The following is a 20,841-nucleotide window of genomic DNA, read 5'->3' on the forward strand; positions in this document are numbered from 1 at the left end:
GAGGGCGGTACTCAGCCAAAACCCAGAAAATAATAACAAATTATTTTAACAGATGATGGTAAACATTGGGTTATTTTCGCCCCAGCAATTTGAGAGTTGTTTGATTTATAATATTTAACATCAATTGAACTCTGTGACCGATGCATTACATCATCTAATCCTCCCAATGGCTCTAACATTGATGCTTTAATTATCTCCATCTTAAAGAAGATATTGAGCCAGAAAGGTTAATTAACATGCTCCAAGTCACACAGCTAGGAAGACTCAAAGCTAGGATTCAAATTCTGGTCGCCTGTAGCAACGTCTAAATTAATTCACTCCACCAATATTTCCTGTGCACCTACCACTGTTCTCTGCCTTCATGAAACTTTCATTTTAATTGAGAGGGACAGACAACCAGATAAATAAGCAAAATACACAGTATGATGGTGATGGAGCCTAAAGAGAAAACGAAACCAGGGAAGTGGGAAAAAGGGTTGGGGTACTCAGCTTCCACATGCAGAGGGAACCTAAACTATTACAAAATGGACTACTTTTATGCTTTTAATAAAATCAAAAAAGTTCGTAAATACTGGACATAATTTGAAGTGAATTATTTCTATTGAATCCATTTAATATCAGGCTTTAAAGTAGTTTTGTTTTAATGCAGGCAAGGTTATAGAGAAAAGGGAATGCTTGTGTACTACTGATGGGAAGGTAAACTGGTGCAGTCACTACGTAAAACAGTACGGAGGCTTCTAAAAAAATTAAAAACAGAACTACTATATGATCCAGCAATCCCACTTCTGGGAATATATCTGAAGGAAACGAAAACACTATGTTGAAGATGTATTTGCACCCCTATGTTCATTGCAGCATTATTTACAATAGCCAAGACATGGAAACAATCTAATGTCCATAGATGCATGAACAGATAAAGAAGTTGTGGTATATTTATACAACAGAATATTATTCAGCCACAGAAAATGAGGAAATCCTGCCATTTGTGACAACAAGGATGGACCTTGAGGGCATAATGCTAAGTGAACTAAGTCAGACAAAGTAAGGCAAATACTGTATGATCTCATTTCTACATGGAATCTAAAAAGAAAAACCCAAACTCATAGAAAAAGAAATCAGACTTGCAGTTACCAGAGGTAGAGGGTGGGGGGAGGGGAAAATGGAGGAAGGTTGTCAAAAGGTACAAAGTTCCAGTTATAAACTAAGTAAGTACTAGGGATGTAATGTACAACATGATAACTATAGTTACTACTGAGGTATGATATATATGAAAGTTGTTAAAAGAGTAAATACTAAGAGTTCTCAACACAAGGAAAATGTTTTTCTTCTTCTTTTATTTTGTATCTGTTTGAGATTATCAATGTTAACTAAACTTACTGTGGTAATCATTTCATGATATACATAAGCCAAATCACTGTGCTGTACACCTTAAACTTAGTGCTGAATGCCAATTATATTTTAATGAAACTGGGGGAAAAAAAGTAGTTTTGTTTTAGCCATAATCTGTTGTTTTATCTGACATCTTTTCCCCTAATATTTAATATAAATAAGAATTGGCAGTCAAAGCAACATGCTGGGGCAACTAAGAGAAAGGACGGTAATTTTCAGCAATGATCAGTATAAGTATTCTGGTGAGAAACACCAGCTGTATAAAAAGAGGTTGTTAGGAGATTTATAATACTATCTTTCCTTTTTTTTATTCCTGTCTCTAATTTCTCATATTTAAGTTATTTTGTCATCTAGTCCTGGAGAGATGAGTTTCGGTCAAAAATACTGAACAAATTAAACTTTATATTGATTTCAAAGCTCACCAACCACCTACAAATTGTACATAAAACACTTTTGACTTCAGCACCCTCTCTGTGGAGTGAGAAAGATTCCTGCAAGTTTAAACCCAGCCTACAGGATACACACCTCCTTGTGTTGCTAATGACTGCTGTGCACAGCAGGTACTCCACAAGATTCCAGGCGGTATAGTGACAAAAGCAGAGAAGGGAAAGAGTTAAGTGACAAAATTGTTTGCCAGCGTTAAAAGAATAGTTGAATGGTGCTGGGTGTTTGTGTATGTGTGCGTGTACATTTAACAAGTGATTTTACATACAACACACACACACAAATATAGAAGCAAATACTAGTGTGAAGTTACTGAAATTCTTTACGAAAGGATCTAAATTTCTCTATCCACAGAGGTAACAAAAGAATGCCAAGTTCACTTGCAAAGGTGGGCTGAAAAGAACAGATTTATCAAGCCAATGCACTATAAAAAGTTAATTATCTGACCACATTGGTACAAGAAAAATAAAATTAAACCTCAATTGCCCACATCTAAAATACTTTTAATTTTTAAAAAATCTCAACCAGAATTAACGAAAAGTAATTATTCTTTGGAACAGTTAAAGGCTGCCCTTGCTTATTTGGATTAATTGGTGTAAGTGGGAGAAGGAGAGAAAGCAGGGGTCTTGCGTAGTCAAACAACTTTGGGAAACACATTTACAAAAGTTAAACAGATTTCTTTATCAGACAACCCCTTGGAGATTAATAGACAGTGTACACTGTAGTCACTCCAGGGGATATGACTTTCATTATTTCTCGACACATTTGACCACATAATACTTTTCTCTTGGATCATTGGAGAGTACCCTTTAGAAATCACTGCTTTGAAATATAATACATATAAAATAATCAGTATAGCAATAAATACAAAGCATTAAAATAACAGATGCTTGAGAACTGCAGAAAAGAGCTATACTTAAAAAAAATCTAAGCCTGAGTCATCTTACAAAAATATAAAAAAATTAAGTACCTTGTAATAGATATCACACTGATGATGGGGGCATAACATGTATTTGCAAATAACTAAACTTCTATCAAAACATGTTTATCTACACTTTAATAGCGTTCTTCAACCAGGTCACTTAAACTTAGAAAACAAAGCAATATCTGGACTCTAAGGCTGTTGTTTTAAACCACGCTTCTCTCTTTAAATTAGTGTATGACTTCTGAATAGAAAGGGATTGAAGAATGACATTTGTCCATTTTAAAAACATTTTGTTATATTTATAGTTCTTTTTTGCCCCTCTGTCATATTTAGTTCAAGTTCTTCATCTGATTTTGATCTAGTATTCCATCTTAGGGCAACAGAGTGATATGTAATAACTCAAAAAAATAACCTAATGTTGATAGTAGTGATACTGTTCATTGTGTAAGTTCATTGTACGATTGACAAGAATTTAAAAAAAAAATTCTTTCCAGACCCCCTTAGGTGAAAACTCTTGCCATGAAATATGATGGCTGATAAACTTGGTGATTTTTAATGTAATTATTGTAGCTACGAGTGTTCTTCTTATTCGCACAACTTCGTTTTTTCAAACACACTATTTGCTGCAGTAATTTCCCGCATCAACTAAATTCCAGGGGATTACATGGTGGGTGGGGAGAGGAAAAAAGGTATTTCCTTTTATCAAATGTAACTATGTTGCCTTCTCATTCCATCACGTTCCTCTGTAATAAAAGAAGAATCCAGGGTGGTCACTTGGAATACCTGATTAACAACTTTCCTTGAAACTATTCATTAGGTGTGGAATTCATTCCCCTTAAAGAGGTGTAAAGAAAAACCACACCAATTCAGAGAACAAGTTCCCTTTTAGAAACAGACTCCAGATTTCAGTTGCCTTCAGGGTATTCAGGTTGTATACATTCTGTTCTCCTCAGAAGATCAGGAAAATTAACTGACCAGGGTGCACAACACATTTACTAGGGAGAATTACAGGAAATGATGGTCCCTGTTCTCAAACCTCTTACAATCAAAAGATAAAAACACAAATATGAACATAAAAACCTGCATCAAGCAACTCCATTATTCTCTCTTGATTTGCCTTGTTTGGTTTTTAACTCATTTCTTCATGCTATCATTAGTGATGTCTGAGAGGCAGGTGATTACTGAAATGACTTCAAGTGTACACCACTTACCTCATATTGAGGAATTATCAAGTATCAGGACAACCACTTAATAATGCATAATCATCAAATCTCTTTTAATCACTTTTTTTTCAACCTAAGCCTTCAAACAATTCCCATTTGATAGCAAAGTCAAGCAAAATATAAGCAGACTACATCCAGTAAAGAAACTGCCTTTACTTTTTAAATTGCTAATAGGAGAGAGAACAATCTCAAAATCACTCATCCACAGTCTAATTATCTAATTCTTGGTTTATTACCATGAATAATTCTACCATTATAATTCTAGAATGTCCTATGAAGAGTTCCCTATAAATTTTTGAAAAAGAGCTAGAATAAATCTTTGATATATTTCAATCTCCTCCCCTTCCCTCAATTATGATCAGTATCCCCTAGAGACCAGGAGGCCTTGTGGTAAATTCTGATGCTATGATGATGAACACATCAGACGTAATCCCTCTCTTATCTGAGCTACTATATATTTTTATAAGGCAAAAAAATTGGTGCTCAGAAAGAGATCAAGTACCTTTGTTCAGCATCTGCAGGTAGTGACCAGCAGTGCTGGGTACATAATTAGTGCATCTTTTGACTTCTGATCTAGTGGTTTTTTCGTGCCACATGTCTTTCATCCCAAATTCAAACCACTGTTAGTGTCGTTTTTCAGGTTTAATTTCCATTAAGCACTCAGTCGAAAAGTATTGATTAACCAACCTGCACTAGGCTAGATGCTATATGTAAAACAAAGACAAATGTAAAACAGGAGTCTTTGCAAAGTTAACACACATGTTAAGATTAGAGAATAATACCTGACAGAACATTATATGAGACAGAAATTATAATAGTTGTTTTAATAATAAAAACAAAATAAAATACATAGCACTTACTGTTTGCCAGGCATCATTCTAAGCCTTGTTTATTTATCGAATCATTTACTCCACATAGCACTTCCATCAGGTGAATTCTATTACCATCCTTGTTTTACATAAGGGGGGACTGAGGCACGGGGCAGGTCATTGAGTGACATTCCCAAGGTTACACATTAAGGCATTGAAACCCAGGCAGTCTGAGTCAACAGTCTGTATTCATAAGCACCACATTACAATGAATGATCATTTGGAGAGTTGAGAAAGGTTTGATAGAAGAGGTGAGACTTCTCTGAGGAGAGGAAACTATGCTACTATAAATTGCAGGCAAGAAAGGAGTCCAGAAATGTGCTGGGAGTTTCCAGGCAGTAACGGGAATACAGCATAATATGCCGTGATGGCAGTGATAAAGAGGTAATGTAGAACTAGATGATAGCGAGTCTTGAAAGTCAAGCAAAAGAGTTTTATGCAAAGGGGAATTAATTTTAACTAACCAATCACTGCAGAGTAGAGTAAGTGCATTTCTAGATATCTTATCTCCCAATCTCACTATATACAATGATTTCAATAGAAAGACTATCAAATACATTCACGACAGCATATTTGTTTGTATTCAGAACTGTTACTCCTATTTTTTAAGAGGCAAACTTGGAGATTTTATCTAAAATAAATCCTGGAATCTTTCTTCCTGGTTTCTATTTAGAGATTCCAAATAACTAACGTATAAAATTTTGACATCAACTTTCTCAATATAAGAGCATATCACTAGCTTTTTTGATATAAAAGCAATACATTTATCTTATGTTAAGTGAAATTTCTCTAAATATGTATTCTTCAAGCATTTTGAACATTCACATAATTTTTATATTTCTCTAGCTCTCAGTATCCCCACTCACCTCCCAAACACACACACACACACACACACACACATACACACCCCAACTGGCCAGCTTGGAACATCAGTTGGTATAAGGAACTATACCATTTAGAACAGACTGGCTGTCCAGCATGTTAAGTCACCAGGTTTTATTTTTCCTCTCTTTCTCTCTTTCTCTTTCATAACTTTTTAACTTCTCAGCCATTCTGTGTCCTGCAACTACCTCAATCAAAAGGTGGGTCCTTATGTAAAGGAAATAAAATTTAAGGCAATATTCCTTTTTGTAGGTTTTTGCTACTAGCCTCTGGGTGGAGAAGCAGCTTTGGGAAGAAAAAGATCAACATGGTCTAAAAAAAACCCAAAAAAACTGAGGAAAGTTTTGGAGAAAAGCTGAAACTTGATAGAAGCTGGGAGAGCATATAACATTGTACGAAGTGCCTGAATAATGCTCAGTAGTATCTTGTGAATAAGAATATAATTCTTGGTTCAAAGCAGGGCTTTCTATTAAGAGATTTTTAATAACATTCAATCCTCCTCACACTCTTTTACCATGAATAATACAGAAAGCAGGTTTTATCCTGAGTCATTTGAATTTAAACTTAAAAAAAGGACAAACATTTTTAGTTTCAGTATGAATAAAAATAGCGCACTTAGAAAAACTACACTATAACAGCATGTTCATTTCTGAAAAGATTGAGATTTTACTTTAACAGCAAGTAAATTAGTAACTACTTTTTAAAATTTTATATATTCAATATGAAGTTGCATATCCAGATAAAATGAGAGAAATAACAAATATATACTTTGGTAATATTTTTGAGAAAAATAAAGTGTTACTCTGTGTGCAGCTGCCCTTGACAGTACATATTCTATTCTCCAAATGTTACAATTTGCCTCAAAACCATTCCTTTTTTAGGTAACTGTTTTTATAAAAGATCAAGAATAAATTCAGGCATTTAATAAGATCTAATCTTCTAGGAATTAACGAAGTAAATCTGAATTTTAATATTAATGGCACCATCCTTCCTTTTGTCTATATGTAAATCTCTTTCATCATATCATATGATAGTTTTATCATAACTATCTCCAATTAAATAATGATGATGATAATATAATAATAATGTAACTTTTTTCCTCATAGAATTTGCTTGCTTATGGTTATTTATTTTGACCGTAATTCTTAAAACAATGTAACTACAGTGGGTTGTTTAAAAGATATGAAATATGTATAATTAGTATCCTAAATGTATTAAACTTCTTGAGATAAACTAATTGGCAATTTCAAATACTTTACACTGGGAAATTGAGAATATAAATTAAATAATATTTAAATGTTAAATGTTTACACAAAAATAAACTGTTTAAAACACATTTTTTAATATATTCGTCTAGAAACTTTCTAAATTAGCACACCACATTTAAAATGTAATTAAAATTAATATTTTAGGACAAAAAGGGTCAAGGTTAAACTATTTGTCTTCCTTAAAAAGTTTATAATGTCTTTTGTGTTTCTACTTACAAAAAAGAAATCTCAATGAAACCTGGATATTAAAACCTCCCAGGAAACCAACAATAAAAGCTGCTAAGAATTTCACAAGTTTTTTTTTTCCTTAGGTGTTAATTAAATGATCATTTAACACTGAAATGTAAACACAACATTTTCATCTCCTGACAGCACAGCCTATTATAAATCCGGGGTAATAAAAGTCTTGGTGTTAACGCTCTGAACCGAGTTCCCACAACACTCTAAGATGCCTTGTCGTGTCTAAGGTTAAGCATCTAGACACAAAACAAAGCTTGCGCCTACTCGACTTCCAGTCCAACTTTCCCATCGCCCAGTGACCTAGGTAACACTTGGAGCAATAAAGAATAAATTTAATTTCTCCAGCATTTTGTGAGGATTAGGAACAATTGTTGGCTTGCAATGACTTTTTATCCTTGAATTCTTTTTCCTCCAGAGCATTCCTCTAGTCCTAAAAGAGAATTCTGATGGTTTAAGACATAGAACAAACAGAACTTTAAATTAGGCTTTTTTCAATCAATTGGAACTGTTGGAGGGGAAGCAATCAACCTTTCTCTGTGCTGTTGTCAGCTATTCACATACTTCAAGCTTTAATCTTTCACTAGTAGAAGAAACCTATCATGACAGGGCAAAGCTATCTTTTCCCATTCTGTTTCCAGACTTATTTATTTCTCTTTTCTTTAAGTTTTTTTTTTAAACACTTAAATCAAGTTGCCATACTTAGCTGTACACATTCATTTGGGGGACATTTCAAGAGGCACAGATGTTCTCTTAATAACATTTCACACAGCCATGTCGTACCCTCCTCGACCACGGGTGTTGCCACCGACAGGACTTTTCATTTTCATTGCTTCCTTCTGTAGAATTTAGTTTTTTTTAAACTCTTGCCCAAAGTTTCTTATACCACAATTTATCAAATATTCTAAGGTTAACCCTCTATAAAGATTTCAATGATGTCAATTAACTTGGCTCTAGGTAACAGGTAATGAAGGAGACAAATACCCCCATTTATCTGACTGCGAAGCTTCTGTACTTTTGAGATGTACTGGAGATGTGATAAAAGGAAAACAAAACAAAAATAACTTTGGGCTCAAACCTATTTCATTATTAAATATTGTTTAAATGCAAAGTGCTAAACAGTTTGCAATTTGCGCTGCATTTTGACACAAAGTTTAGTCTAAAAATGTACTTAAAATCATATATGCAGTTTGTGTAAAGAAGACAGAATGTACTACAGATCAAATCATATTTGTATATTACAAGATCAATGGAGTAATGATCCTATATTGCTTTAAAAATCAAAATTTCAGTCAGTAATAAAAATATTCTGTAGCAATATACACAAATCTCTGAATAACTTTCAGAATAATTTACCTACAGTTGAAGGTGTTTACTCAGCATTTTCTAATTCATATTTTTCCTTCGTTATGTTATTTAGGAAAACAATCATTAAAACAACAACCTAAACATGTGGACTAACATAAACAGTTGCTGAGTCACAGTCTCCGTTTTTATCCCTAATTCATTTTATACAGGAATTTTAAAACTATACAGATGACCAAGTGAGAGAGAGTAAAAGATTTCATTAAGAACATTCTGGCTTTAATGCACCTTCTTTGGCCAAGTAAGGATAAATAAAATGGTGCGAATGCACATTTTATGTTAATTTGTAGTCGTAAAAAAATTAATGTGGCTATGCTTATGTATGTGGTATTACTGTGAGAATAAATGCAGAAGTGAAGTGAAATAGAACCAGCAGATTTGCTGACTGTGAGCAAGTTGCAAGAATATCTTTGCAACTATTCTTTTCATCTTATTTTTCAATGAGAGGGTGATAATACTACAAATATAATTTGTCAGACTTGAAAGTTGATGATGTTCTTTTGCATATAGAGCCTAAATTACGACTTGAAATATACCCAGGAAGTAAACATTATGATCATTCCCATTTTACAGATAGGGAACTTGACTCCCAGAGATGTCAACTGATTTCCAAACATAGCAGAGCCACTAATATCTAAGTAGGCATTTAAACACCAGTATTTTATGCCACCTTTCTTAGGATACAAGTTAATTGATTGTATTATCTTAAAACATTATGTAATTAAATTAAAATTAGTTGAATAGAACTAAAACCCTATGGACACATTAATTAATATTTATTTAAATATTAGAATTAATATCTATGTAAACTTCAGTCACCAAATTATAATCTTGAGATTGCAGTGGTAACTTTATGACTTACAGTCTAATTTTGAAATATTCCCTGGTGATGTGTATTCAGTGATATCTTTTTGACATGAAACCCTTATACTTAAATTCATGTTTCAGAAAACACAATCATTCTCGATGAAGCCTCTAGGCTTTAATTTACATATTACAGATTAGATGTTGGCAATGTCTGAGGCCCACAAATACCACATGTGATGTGGGGGTCACATATTATGCCAGTTTTTCTCCCCAGCATCTATCCCAGTATTCTCCAAATCCAAGCTGGCATACCAAGAGTACTTGCTGGTGGAGACAGAAACATTGCCACTTGGGAAAGCACCCATTTAAACAAGTACACTTGAGTGAGAAAGACCTTGCACTTGACTGCTGTGCCAGGAGCTATACTGTGGATTTCACTCAGAGAGTCTACTCTGTGGGATGGCAACAGCAGAAATCTGCCTATTTCCTACTTTCTCCAGCAATGTCTTCTACCTCGAGATCCCTTTGAAGTAACAACTATCAACACAAGGCCTACCAAAAATCTTAAATACGATCTTAATCTTCTTTGGTTGTATAACTTCTAAAGTATAGGATTATACATTGATTGAAAAAGAAAATCAAAAGTAGGTCCTGTTCATTGCCCTTTTTTTTTCATGGCAAGTGGTAATGGCTACTCTGAAATATGTTCAGATACCCACATATCAAGTCTTTTATCTATCTACTTAAAAACAAACCTTTAGTTATGTAACAGCGATCTCTTTAAATTAAATACTCCATGTATATCTCTATTTTTTAAGTGGCAAGAACAGAGTCCCTTGGGCCCAATAATAATACATAATTAATAAGTTATTTAATAAATAACAAAGGACTTGGTGTTTTAATCACTGAGAGTTAACACTTTTCTAAGTTTTCTCTCTCTTACTCATTCTCTATTTTCAAAGATAAAGAGTCAATCTGTTCCCCTTTAGCAAAATATCAGTATTAACAATACAAACAGTGCATCATTGCACCAAATGGTAACACACACAGAACCTTCTGAAGAACTTTCATCCTATGCACAGGAAGCTCTTCGGCAGCCAGTCTCAGAAATAGAGATCAGCGGTAGCTATCATGGCAGCTCACTAAATGAGTAATGATGTCGATCCGGCTGGACAACGGTAACCGTAGCAACTGTAACCTGCAATTCCTGCACAACCACCGTCGGATTTATTGTGGCAGGGGCCAAACAGGCCAAGAATAAAATGAAGCAGGAGACTATGGCACCTGACACCTCCAGGAGCCCACACTTTAATCAGAGCTGGCAGAAATTAATTCAAGAGGAATTTTGACACAGCCTCCACTGTCGTATTCTGCTTTTATCCTTGAATACAAGAATCCTATGAGACTAAACTGACAGGAGGGAACTGAGGGGTTAGTATTATAAAAGTACAATATTATATTAAGTTAAGGTATATTTAGTTTACATGACAAATGGATCATTTTGATTTTGTCTATCAAAACCCTTCGATGTTTAGAAAACCTAAGGAGACTAAACATTTAATTAGCCAAGTTATCTCTTAAATTTAATTTGTTCTCCATTATTCATAATGCCTTCCCAGTGTTACTATTTGTTCATTCAAGTTACAAACCCTGAACCCGAGAGAGATTTAATTCAATACATCAAACACTTACTGAGAGCTTTCTAAAGGTCAAGCCTTATAACTAGACCCTGGGAATATTTTTTAAAAATGTTTTTGCAATACATTTATACTAGAATTTATATGCATAATCACAGAAAAAGAAAACTAGGATGATAATAATTGACAAGAAGACTAGTGGTTGTATCTGGGTGGGAGATAATGAATAATATCTACTTTCTCTTTTCTGTTTTTCTGAATTGTCTAAACCTTTCTAACATGAGCATGTGTTAATTTTATAACTATTAACAAACCAAAACAAAAACTAAGGCTCCTTCTATGGGAGTAGGCAAAAGGGAAATAAAGACAGCTGAAATGCATATTTGCTATGCTACACAAATTAATTTTTACCTTAATAAAAAAAAATTAAATTTTCTCCTAAAAAAGTCCCAATTATTATTATCAAAAACAATTTTGAGAATCTGAGATCCTATCTGACAATTGTGACCTGACCAATCACACTAAGCAGTCAAAATCTACTAGTCTCAGGTAAGTAGTCACTAGGCCACATAAAAAGAGCACTTAGCTTTAAAAATACTATATAGGGGCCGGCCCCGTGGCCAAGAGGTTAAATTCACGCACTACGCTTCGGTGGCCCAGGGGTTCCCCAGTTCGAATCCTGGGCATGGACATGGCACTGCTCATCAGGCCATGCTGAGGTGGCGTCCACATGCCGCAAGTTGAAGGACCCACAACTAAAATACACAACTATGTACAGGGGGATTTGGGGAGAAAAAGCAAAAGGAAAATAAAAATTAAAAAAAAAAAGATTGGCAACAGTTGTTAGCTCAGGTGCCAATCTTTAAGAAAAAAAAAACACACTATTTATAATGTTAGATAATTGAGTGGCAGCAAAGCTCACTGGGGAATAATAAATGCTGCTTGCTTGTGAACCTAAATAAGAAGTTTTTATTCAAAGAAGTAAAGAAAATGAATCACTGGGACCTATATATTTATTTTTGATTGTTAGTTTTGATTTGTTTTAGAAGATACAAGTGAAAAATGAGTTTCTGCAACAGGCTTTGGATACTTAAGCTTATGTTAGAAGTCTGGGTAAATACAGTAATACTCAAAGAAATAAACTGAAAACCACAAAACAAATATTTATAACCAAACGCCCAACCGCAGTACTACCAATGAAATTCATCTCTAATGAGCCTGGATTAGTAGTTGCAAACTCAAGTCGAAAAGTGTGAATCATTCACTGATAAGTCATCTTTAAGGTTACATTTATCAGGAAGATCTGTATATGCTACCCACAAAGATAACTGCTATGCATAAATTTCAATCAACCATAATTGACCATTTCAAAAGTCACTGAAATCTCCGTCAGTTAACCAGCTCCAGACTGCTCTGAAAATAATTTTATTCCACTCTTAAACTGATAATAAAAATGCAATCTTGGTTTTGGAGGAGGAGCAAAGGAGAGGATGAAGTATCCACATAAGTTAAGAAAATTATGTACCGTCTCTTTTAACCCTCAACCTATGGCCCTTTCCTTTTCTTTCCTTTCCTTCTACTTACACTTTCCATCTGTCAACAAGTGCTTGTAATTTTATTACACTGTCCTGTAGTTTACGCAGAGTTGGTATTATTTTACAGAGTTCTGTTAATGGACTGGATAAATGGTAATGCTATTTAAACTAGTCTCCTGCTCCAACAAACACAGCTGCAACTGTACTACTATTTCTGAGCAAACATCTTGACCTGAACATGTAGTGCTCTCTCAACCCATCCAAAGAGAAATTGGAGCAGACAGCAAAGGAAAAGCATATTTGGCCGCCAGCAGCAACCAACCGTGTCGAATCATAATTCATATACAGTGTACCCTCTTTTTCTTTATATTACATTTAGAGTCCAAAAAAAAAGCATGTGTGCTTCTTCACCTGGCATCAAATTTTCAGCCAAGAGTCAAATGGTGATTATTCATTACAAAAGTGCAAAGAAAATCTGCATAACGTCTAGTACATCAGACTAGCTTTAATCCAAGCCAACAGTGATAAAAATCAAACATCAGTGTATGAAATATATGCCAAACTAGTAAACTTTTTCATTGGTTATGCATCAGGAAAAAATAGTATTAAAAAAGGGTAAAAGATGCAATAAGCCAGGAAAAGAAATAGAGATACTAATTAGCATTATGCAACAACTTATAAAGAGAAAAGAAATTCTAAATTTGTTTCTTTCGTGAATTCTAGATGTGTATGGCTGTGCTACATTATACAGTAGGGCAACCATGGATCACTTAGTGTATAAGTGACAACCAGTCAAATTCTTTCCCTATCCCAATATATTTTCCTTGTTATTTGTCAAAAATCCTGCATCTTTTGTTCTGTCTCTTGTCCTTTTTGCAAAAGATTCATTTTTAAATGCACATTTTAAGAGACATTTTTGTATGCAGATTTGTGCACATTTTTCCATCTGACACAACATTTGTTTCGGGTGAGCTACTAGGCACCTGTATCATATGAAAAGAAATTGAACTTGCAGCCTTCCTCTTGGAAATTACACTAGCCAGGCAATCAGCTTCACAAGCCTTTGTTCCTTTAGTTATTAAAGACTGTTAATGGTGGTTGTAATTTAATTAGTGATCACCATCATAAAAAAGTGCTCACATGTAGCTTCTAACTTATGCTCTCAAGAGAAAGATCAGTGCTAACAATCCACTAACTCTAATTCAGGTGAGACAACAGTGTCTCAACTCAAAAGAGGCTTCTTGATGTGAGGATGCAGAAAAACATTACACCTCTACGTTTCTCTGTGACCCAGTGCCTACGTCAGATGTCAAATCCCAGTCAGTACTAAACATTAGACCATCAATCTCTAACTTCAGCAACATCGAAGCATTCAAGTCCCTCCTCCAATTAGTCCTGCCAAACAAACAAAATTTTCTCTTATATCACTGCCCAGGGGAAATTCTTTGAGCCAAAAAAGCAAATTATAACTCTGAACATATTTTCCAGCTGTCCATTTTCCTTTTATTTTTTTGCTGCTGAGGAAGATTCACCCTGAGCTGACATCTGTGCCAGTCTTCCTCTATTTCATATGTGGGTAGCCACCACAGCATGGCTGATGAGTGGGGTAGGTCCACACCCAGGATCTGAACCTGCAAACCCGGGGCGCCAAAGTGGAACATGCAGAACTTAACCACTACACCATAGGGCTGGCTCCCCATTTTCCCATTTTTTAACATTATTTTAATTTATTAGAAAATGTGGCCTTACAGTTTTATGGGTTCTGTTTCTTTAATTCACTTCTTAAAGATTTCAAGTCTTCTTTCATATGGCAGCTTCATAAAGTTATAAAATCATAACAAAACATAAGAGAAAAATCCCTTGGCCACTATGTGATAGTGTCAAAAAGGGCCAAACGTTGAACAGAATATAATTCACAGAGAGGGGTTTCTGCTCTAGATTACACTGTCTTAAGTTTCCTAAGAAAGCTAATTCAAGTACTTCTAGACTAAAAATCAAACATTCTTGTTTCTCAGAGATAGTGCTGAAGTTACTTCCTACATTTTCCCCTATTCAGTTTAATAACTTTAACTCTAGATGACAGTCATTCCATTTAAATTATATTTTCACAGCTACACAGAAAATGGACAATTTCCCGACTGGAGTGGACTGCTTTTATATGCACACTATTAGCAAAGTAGTAGTTTCATAGACCTTATTGTATAGTAGCCCTGAAGTCAATTCTTCAAAATCCCCTCAATCACCAAAAATTAAAGCAGATGGAGAATACTATTAAAACCATCCCTGTGGCCCTTCTTGGAAACTAAGCACAAATATTTAAATATATTTCAATTTATATACATACATCTAATCTTTATAACAGCCTATATGCTATTTCCCTGGTAAAAATAGTCCCTAGAGAATTCTTGTTAAAAAAGCAGTCCCTGGGCTTCCTCATTTGATTTTTTTTTTTTTTTCCTAATTTACTTCAGTTGAGCCAATTAACCAGCAGGGAACACAAGAAAGAGAAAAAGTACTGCTCAGCGACTTTAGCTATCCTACAGGAACAGTATCAGGAAAGGTAGACTCTAGAGAGAAGAGCTGGTGTGTTAACTGGCTACACCTCTGCCTACTGGGAAAGTTCTCTCAATAGCCAGTTAAGGGACCTAACAGAGATCCAGGCTACAATCAGGGGAGGGCTGTAGGAGGCTAGCCTTCCTACTTCTGGAATTGATAACAGTACTGAACTGGTAGGCTACAAAGCCTTGGCTATAAAGTCAAGTTCGAAAAAGCAGTCTGTTCACTTTCCCTACAAACTTGAACATATGGGACTTCTCCGTCATCCAGGTGGGGGCCGTGCTGAACAATTTATTCTATATATCCCAACAGCTTTTTCACAACATCCATGAACATCAATAATCATTGCTATTTATTTTCCTAACATTTTGTAGCTTATCTCCCATCTGCACAAAACCAGCCACATGGCTGAAAATCTAATTTTAAAAGCTTTCAAAAAATGTGTTTTCACTATTACCCATTAGGTCAGTGAACAAGCATTCCAGGGAGGAAAAACCAATTCTGCCTAAAATTCACATTATGCTCCTTCCAAAGAAGCACTTCCGCTAACAGCCTATGACGTATTTGATATGAAACCCTTATAGTCACTCATATTGCAGAGTTTGGAATTCTGGCCTTGAAAGAAACATTTAAGAGAAAATTTACAGCCCTCTTTAAATGCCTTATAATAATATTTCCAGACTAATAAACACTACTCAAGTACAGAGACAATATCAAAAAAGCTGATGTTAAGAACCTCAACTTTACAAGAAAACACTGCCAACTTCCTCTAAGGAGGAAGTACAGTGGCAATTTTTCCCATCATAACTTAATAAAAGCCTCCATAAAGAAGTAAGGTAAATCTCCTGATCATCACATGACCGAAAAAGGATAATATTGCAATAACACATACATAAACCACTAAATGCCAACCAAATAAAGCAACTGGAGCCACTGGAAAACCAATCACACATTTCCATAAGAAAAAAACAAGAAAGAAAGGCAAACTTTTAATCCATTAATCTATTGGTGAAGAGATTCCAAAAAAGCACAAGGAAACAGATCCAAAATACATTTAATAAAACACAAGGTACTACCCAAAGCAACAATAGCTATTTCTGTCTACTTACAGCCTGTATAGCTTCGAAGTCCCAAGAAACAGCAACTCAGGAAACAGCTGAAGGTGATTTCTGTTTAAACGCCTTTTGAGAAAAACAAAAACAAAGCGTACGTTACATAGAAAATACCCAACAATGACACTGTGATTTGGTACTGTCATGCCTCATCCTGTATTTCAGGAAAGAAAGAAATGACATTCAAGAGAATTCAAGCATTGCGAATCAAAAGTTGGTTACACCTTTTGTTACATGACTCTTTAAAGCAATTTTCCATTACGCTTACTCAGATGATGATTACTGAGGCCTAACCTCTAAATTCACATCCCGTGCACCATCAGTCAATGAAAAAGGGTTTCTTGACTCAGGCTCTGGTGTCTAGGTTAGCATACAGCAGAAATACCACAGTAAACGGTACCCTAAAATAATTCCTACACTGTCCCAAATGACCTAAATTTTCAGCCAAGGCACTGTGAGGAGATGGAACTTTCAATTTTGTTAGCTTTCCATTTAGTTTCAGAAAAAAATGTGTGAGAAAGTGTCAGCATGATTTGTCCCTATAGGCAACATCAGAAGAAAACCAACAAAGTTCAAACTATAACCCACAGTACTCGACCCTTAACTGAATTTAAGTTATAACTAACAGCAGTGGCAAAAATGTTTAAATCATGTTTTTTAAATGTTTAACTGATATTGGAATGTTTTAAATCTTTTATAAAAGAATTTGATTTCAACTCTAATACAATTTAAGCCCCAATGCTATGTAACTAAGTTCTTTTGAACTGTGCACACTTGCCAGAACTGAGGTACTAATATCCTGATCCTGTTCATTTTAAGTATATAATTTAACATTTCAGTAAAAATAAATGTCTATCTCTCTGCTTTTCCCAAATTTAAATAAAATGATGACAAGCTGATGCAACAAGGCAGGCTTAAATGATTTCCAAGTGCTATAGCTTTAGAGGAGAGTAAGGAGGCCCAGAAAGTAATGGCACACTGAAGAAATGGGAAATATTTCTTAAATCTTAAGGAGAAATGTTAAGGGGACAGGAAAAGAGGGCATAGCACTCTTGACCTATTTAAATGGTCATCAGGTAGAAGGAGAGTTACACTTATTTAGTCTCTAGAGGTTAGAAATGGCACTAATGATTATAACTCTTTTTTTTAGAGGCTTCTTTTTTTTTTTTTTTTTGGAGGAAGATTAGCCCTGAGCTAACATCTGCTGCCAATCCTCCTCCTTTTGCTGAAGAAGACTGGCCCTGAGCTAACATCCATGCCCATCTTCCTCTACTTTGTATGTGGGACGCCTACTACAGCATGGCTTTTGCCAAGCGGTGCCATGTCCGTACCCGGGATCTTAACCAGTGAACACCGGGCTGCCGAGAAGCGGAATGTGTAAATTTAACCACTGCATCACCAGGCCAGCCCCTGATTATAACTCTTAAGAAAGTAGATCATAAGGAAGACCTTTCTAAGAATTTGAGATATGAAGAAATGGAATGATCTTCCTTGAGAAAGTCTCTACCTCACATCCCACATATACCCAAGCAGAGGTATGTTTTGTTTTGTTTTGTTTTCCTGCATAGGATGTAATAAAAAGAAATCCTGCAAAAGTTGAAAAATTGGAGCAGGTGAATTTCAGAATTTCTTCCAACTCTAAAATGCTACAAGGCAATGATGGTAACTATAACTTTTGTTACCTAACATATTATGAAGAAGTTGGTCACCACAGCAACATTCTCAGCACTTAATAAAATGGATACTCATAAAAAAGTCTGCCAACACAATTAGGGGAAAATAGTAAAATTAGTGGCGAATGGGTGGACTTCCCACTTACACTAATTTTTATGAATAAAGCACATAACAAGGTTAAATTTAAAGTGAAACCAAAATCTTTCATTTATTTATTTTTTCTCTCTTGGGCATGATTCTGAGGAAGGAGTACTTTCAGAGTTGTTAGTATACAGTTTTGATAAATATAACTTAATTATGACCTTGTTATATGTGTCTCTCAAAAAACAGATTACAAATATTCACAATAGTGGTAATGAGAAACACTTTCTAGGGAAACAACCACTCTTGGAAAGACCCCCATTGTCCAAAGTGCCAATGCTGATTTCTTAAATGGCAGAGACAGGCTTTCATAGTCTGATCCAAACCACCGGACTCACAAGTATCACCCCTGAGTCTCCAGCCACAGCAAGCACGCTGGTTCAGCCCCCAGCTCCTGAAGAGGCAGCTCTCTGTGTACAGGGCTCTCCTTGTCTCCAAATGGTACTTTCTCACATCCTCCATGGAACTTGCATTCATTCTTCAGAACAATCTCCCAATTTCCCTACATCGAGTTAGCTCCTCCCTTGGCTGTGTCCCCATATCCCCACGGCACTTGATAAATAAGAGTCCCTCACAGTGTATTATATTTATTCACGTACTGATCTGTTTCCCACTAGGCTGTAAGCTCGTCAAGTGTAAAGACCAGGTCTTTGTATTCCCTCCCTCTTCCCTGGCACTTAGTAGGTTCTTAGCAAATGTTGAATGAGAACAGACCGTTCTCTTTGCATTTTGATATAGCTCAGCAAAACCCTAGCATATGCATTTTATATTTAGAGAACCTTCTTCTCTCATGTTCTCTGAGATAACTGCCTTAGGTTTCTTCCTTCCTTCCTTTCTTTCTTTCTTTGTGGGGAAGATTGGCCCTAGCTAACATCTGTTGCCAATCTTCCTCTTTTTACTAGAGAAAGATTGTCCCTGAGCTAACATCTGTGCCAATCTTCTTCTATTTTGTATGTGGGACACTATCACAGCATGGCTTGATGAGCAATGCCAGGGATCCAACCCATGAACCCAGGTCCACTAAATCAGAGCGTGTAAATTTAACCACTACATCACCGGGCTGGCCCCTGCCTTAGTTTTTATGCCACTCTCCAGCTATACAAAGTCCTGCCACCAAACCTGCTTTCAGGAGCCCTATACAGCAATTATCTCCTTTCCTTCCCATCAAACTCCTTCCTGTCTGCCATTCTCAACATCTTCTGGAAGTTGGAAGGAACTCACTATGTTGAAACTAATTCAGATATCTAAGTGACTGAGAGCTGCTACTAGATTTCTTGTTACTGGCTCTAATCAATAGAACCCGATATTGTGAGAAAGCAGATGTTTCAGATTGGGTGCAAGAAGTGTCTTTTTATCAATTATTATTTTCATATTCCTAGTAGTTCTTAATTCACTCCAAGAATAATAGCTAACATACATTAAGCTTACTACGTGATGGTCACTGTTCTGGGAGGTTTACATCAATTATCACAAGCATTCTTCAGAACAACCTCGTGAGTAGGTATCATTGTTACTGCCGTTTTGGAGGGAGACACACAGCTCATAGAAAGTACAGCTAGAACCTGAATTCAGGTGGGGTGACTCCAGAACATACACTCTGAATCATTCCGCTCAAAAAGGAATCTAAACGTTCCTAAACACTTCACGATAATGTAATGCTGACATTTTTCTTTTCACCAATCTTTCCTTGGGAAAAACATAGTTTTATATGGCCTATTTCATAAGCATCTATGTTTGAACTACCTGAAAATAAACCACCAAATTTTACAAAAATTAGCTCTATGTTCAGCTCACTGTTTTAAAGATCTATTTAAAATACTTGAAATTGAAAGAAAAATGAAAATAAATATAAAATATTTTTCTCTGAATTGAAATGGCTTGTCATTATTTCATGAAAAATATTATGAATGATCCTAATATGTCTAAACCAACCATACATATAAGACAAGGCAGTACCATACAAAAAAAGGGCAGATAATAGGTGATACGGTAACATGCATAGAAAAAGAGCATAACTGTGCTTTTTTTCTTAAAAAGAGTATAAATACACTTTTGATTTCCGTTTTTCTATTCTTTCTTCCATCAGTACTAAGGATAAATGGAAATATAAAACATTAAAATAAAAAGTGAAACTCTTCCAAAATATTCCTTGAAGGAAAAAATGTAAAAGCTGAGGTTCTTGTACAGTGACCAGAAATCAAATCTTTAAAGTAAAGAGGATTTTTTTAAAATCCAGAATTACTTTAAAGACTATTAAGGTGCATAACAATTTCTAAATAGAGGTGGGAAAAAAGTAACCTAGCTTCTTCTAATGCCACAGAATACTTCTTAGTGGCTTGACGCTGATAATATCATAATAGCTCTAATGGAAATGAGTATTCAAAAGTCAAAATCTGAAGGTCCCAGAACAGGAAAACAGCATGTCATGAATTAAGGGTATCTCAGAGGAGGATTTATGGGGGCCAGCATAAATGAGCTCCATTAAGCAGACCAGGTGGGTCAATTACCTATTGTTCCCAGCAAGTACACTCAATTGCATCAAAAGAGAGAGAACAGAGATTTAGTGAGATCAGCTCTTGTGTCATCACCAGCTACATGGAATCTGCCCACAAGATCTCAGGCTGATTGAGAATTCTCTGGGTGGTAATTCATGTTTTCAGAAAGGTGTGTTATGTGTGTCTCTGAAACACTTAGGGCAAAGATGAAAGAGATCCCAGTAACTGTTTCCTTTGGGCTACAGGCTATCTTTGTGCATGACCTTCAGTGGGGTGAATGAT

At 35.4% G+C, this 20,841-nt stretch overlaps 1 protein-coding gene across 2 annotated transcripts in view; it reads right to left on the reverse strand.

Annotated features, from left to right (window-relative positions):
• The window catches only part of SLIT2 (slit guidance ligand 2), a 357,802-nt gene that overhangs the window by 325,293 nt on the left and 11,668 nt on the right, over positions 1 to 20,841 (reverse strand). For both annotated transcript variants that reach the window (XM_014838841.3, XM_014838839.3), the window contains exon 4: positions 16,247 to 16,318. In XM_014838841.3, the coding sequence (XP_014694327.1) occupies positions 16,247 to 16,318 (72 nt within the window). The remainder of the gene's footprint in view (positions 1 to 16,246; positions 16,319 to 20,841) is intronic.

The sequence above is a fragment of the Equus asinus genome, chromosome 3, assembly GCF_041296235.1.
Source record: "Equus asinus isolate D_3611 breed Donkey chromosome 3, EquAss-T2T_v2, whole genome shotgun sequence".
NCBI classification, from domain to species: Eukaryota; Metazoa; Chordata; class Mammalia; order Perissodactyla; family Equidae; genus Equus; species Equus asinus.